This window comes from Chrysochloris asiatica, unplaced genomic scaffold (genome assembly GCF_000296735.1).
Source record: "Chrysochloris asiatica unplaced genomic scaffold, ChrAsi1.0 scaffold00005, whole genome shotgun sequence".
Taxonomy (NCBI): Eukaryota; Metazoa; Chordata; class Mammalia; order Afrosoricida; family Chrysochloridae; genus Chrysochloris; species Chrysochloris asiatica.
The window spans coordinates 44,369,338-44,372,197 of record NW_006408523.1 but is presented as its reverse complement, the minus strand read 5'-3'; the positions used below and the strand labels follow the sequence as shown (position 1 = coordinate 44,372,197).

The window sequence follows — 2,860 nt, the reverse complement described above, 5'->3', positions numbered from 1 at the left end:
AACAACTAGCAGAATGGATATGAGATTTTCCATTAAGCTCATGACATGTACAAATGTGGAAACCAGAACAAAGCAGAGAATAACCACTTGCTGCTGCCTTTTTCAGCAGTGACTGTGGATGTTTACCACAAGAAGTAAGCAGGTCAAGGAAAGAGCTGTCGTCACAGATGTGGGCAGACTTCCATAAAAAGGAACTAGGTGCTTTCCTAAGTCCAGACAGGAAAAAGGCCTTAGGTGTGTCTCAAACTGGCCAACGTGCCAGCAATTAAAATGAATTTGTTGTTGTTGTTGTTATGTGCCGTGGAGTCGGTTCCGACTCATAGCGACCCTGCATAGGGTTTCCGAGGACGTAAATCTTAATGGGAGTAGAACGCCTCATCTTTCTCCCACGGAACAGCTGGTAGTTTCGAACGGAATAGAAATTATTAATTCTCATCTCTTCAGGTGAGAATGAGATTAGATTTTATGAGTATGTTTCTTTTAGGGTACTCTCTTTTTAAAAAAAAAAAAAAAAAAGTGTTAAGTGTTTTATTGTATTGGCCTGGTAGCAATTCTAAATATATTTATTTATTTTGTTGTGGAGAATATACACAGCAAAACATACACCAAATCAAGTGTTTTCACATGTACTATTTGGGGACACTGATCATATTCTCTGACCCTCTTTTTCTGAAATGTTCCTCCGCCCACTAACATAAACGATCTGCTGCCCTAGGTTCCTATCTAGGCTTTCAAGTTGTTGTCACTTGGATTCCATATTGATGGTGCTTAAAAGAGCATAATGCTCTAGGCAGACATTTTTTGTTATTTAAACTCAACTGTTGTTTGGTTTTAAGAAGATTTCAGAGGGCATTTTTGGTTTAAGGTTTAAAAATTATTTCAGGACAATAGATTCAGGAGCTTATCTGACCTTCATGGTTCCAGGAAGTCTGGAGTCCACGAGCATCTTGAATCCTGGAATCTTCTATAGAATCTTTGATCAAAATGCTCAGCAATAATACCTGGCCACTTCATTTCTGTATTTTCTTGGGATTTGGATTAAGTCACTCAAATTTCCCTCCATTCACAAAATTACCAACATTCGCTTCCACTAATTGACAATGAGCATGAGGCTTTACTTGGCCTTCTAAATACAGCTTAAGGAAATGTCAACATGGAGTAGAGTAGAAACAGGATTCCTTTTCATGGCGGCCAGGCTGATCTTAAAGTACAGCAGGTCCCATGCTCCCTGCCATGTACTCATCACAGCATCTGCAATGACATCATGCATTAGGAGACAACCCTAATGCCTTTTAAGCTAATGATAAAGTTCACTTGGAAGAATCTGTGAATTGTTTAAATGAAAATAATTAGACCTCTAATCACCTTGATTCTGAAGCAGTGTCCTGTCTAGTACAACAGGAAACAAAGAATGGCATTAGCAGACACGGAGATAGGTCCAACATCAGGATTTAGACTAAAAGGACATTTCTATAAGTCAATAATTATTCATAGATGAGGTTATGTCCATATGAAGCATAATGAAGTTATATTATGTTTATCAATGAATATTAGAGAATTTACAAAATGCAAATTGTAACACAAAATATTTCATCAGCAAAGTCATATGCTCTCATTGTAAAATTTTGTAAGTGAAGAAAAATGATGACTGTCATTTATTTTTGACTAATGGACTTCAATACAAGTCATTTTTTACATACAGCTTTAAAACCTGAGCAGCAATTATGACGACTAGCAAAGATACCTGTCAACATAAAGAATATGTTACATTTGATAAGTGGATATTATAAAAGTATACAGTATCATTTACACAATCATACATGTAGCTATTAACCAGCATTGTATTTTAAAATTTTTAATTTGCAGTAAGATTAAAAAAAGCTTATTCTCCCTTCCTTATCATTTCAATCCTGTGCAAATGAACCTATCAATCAACAAACCACAATTTAAAAGAAGATCTTGGAAGCTTTAGCTCAGGCTGTTCAAAAACAGTAATCAACCATGTTTTTAATCATTTAAGATAGTAGTACTGGAGAAGGGTGCCTAATCTGACTTTGAGTTTTCAAATTTTAAAAAGGAATTACTTTTAAGAAGTAACATTGCTTGACTAGGCTGTGCTCTAAGCTTCTCCACACCTTACTTATGCAACATGTCTCTAATTGTAAGATACTAGGTGCCCACTGAATCTTCTCTCCCCGGCATTCAGAATGGCACCATACATTATAACTGTGCACAGAATGTTGTCTCAGCAACAAGAGATAATCAGAGATGTAGAGCTCAGAAATCACTGGATTACAGCCATGCTCTTTAGTAGCCTTGTTCTTTGGGGGGAAAAACACATTAAAGTTGTGAGATTAAAGGGACAAACTGTATGCAACATTTTCACAAATGGATTAGAATAAAGAAATAAAGACAGGTGTGTGTGTGTATAAAGGGGAGAGATGATTACATACATGTAAAGATGCTTTAAGAGGATAAAGTAGACGTAGCACATTGTCAAAAACCGGTGAACCTGAGTAAAGGATTCACAGTTCTCTGTGATAGTGTTGTAACTTTTCTGTAAATTTGAAACAATTTCAAACTACCAAGAAAAAAAAATCCTTTAAAGATTGTAAGTAGTAAATTTATACCTAATTGACTTGCTACTTGAAATTTGTATGCTAGAAGTGTACTTTACTTAATAATTTAGCTACTGTGTCGATATTCATCAGGAATGCATATATGGGCCCCCTCCACACACAGAGTGGACGGAGATGGGCAACTTGGACATTGGATACTCAAATGGGGAGGGGGGGACTACAAAGGCAAGAAGTGACTGGCTTACAAGCTTTCAAGAGGGAACCTAGTGCTAGGGAGCACT

The 2,860-nt window shown here is 36.6% G+C and overlaps 1 protein-coding gene across 1 annotated transcript in view; it reads right to left on the bottom strand.

The window, feature by feature from the left end:
- The window catches only part of TBC1D4 (TBC1 domain family, member 4), a 256,076-nt gene that overhangs the window by 41,718 nt on the left and 211,498 nt on the right, over positions 1–2,860 (bottom strand). The window contains exon 11 of the mRNA XM_006832071.1: positions 1,366–1,389. Coding sequence (XP_006832134.1) covers positions 1,366–1,389 — 24 coding nt within the window. The remainder of the gene's footprint in view (positions 1–1,365; positions 1,390–2,860) is intronic.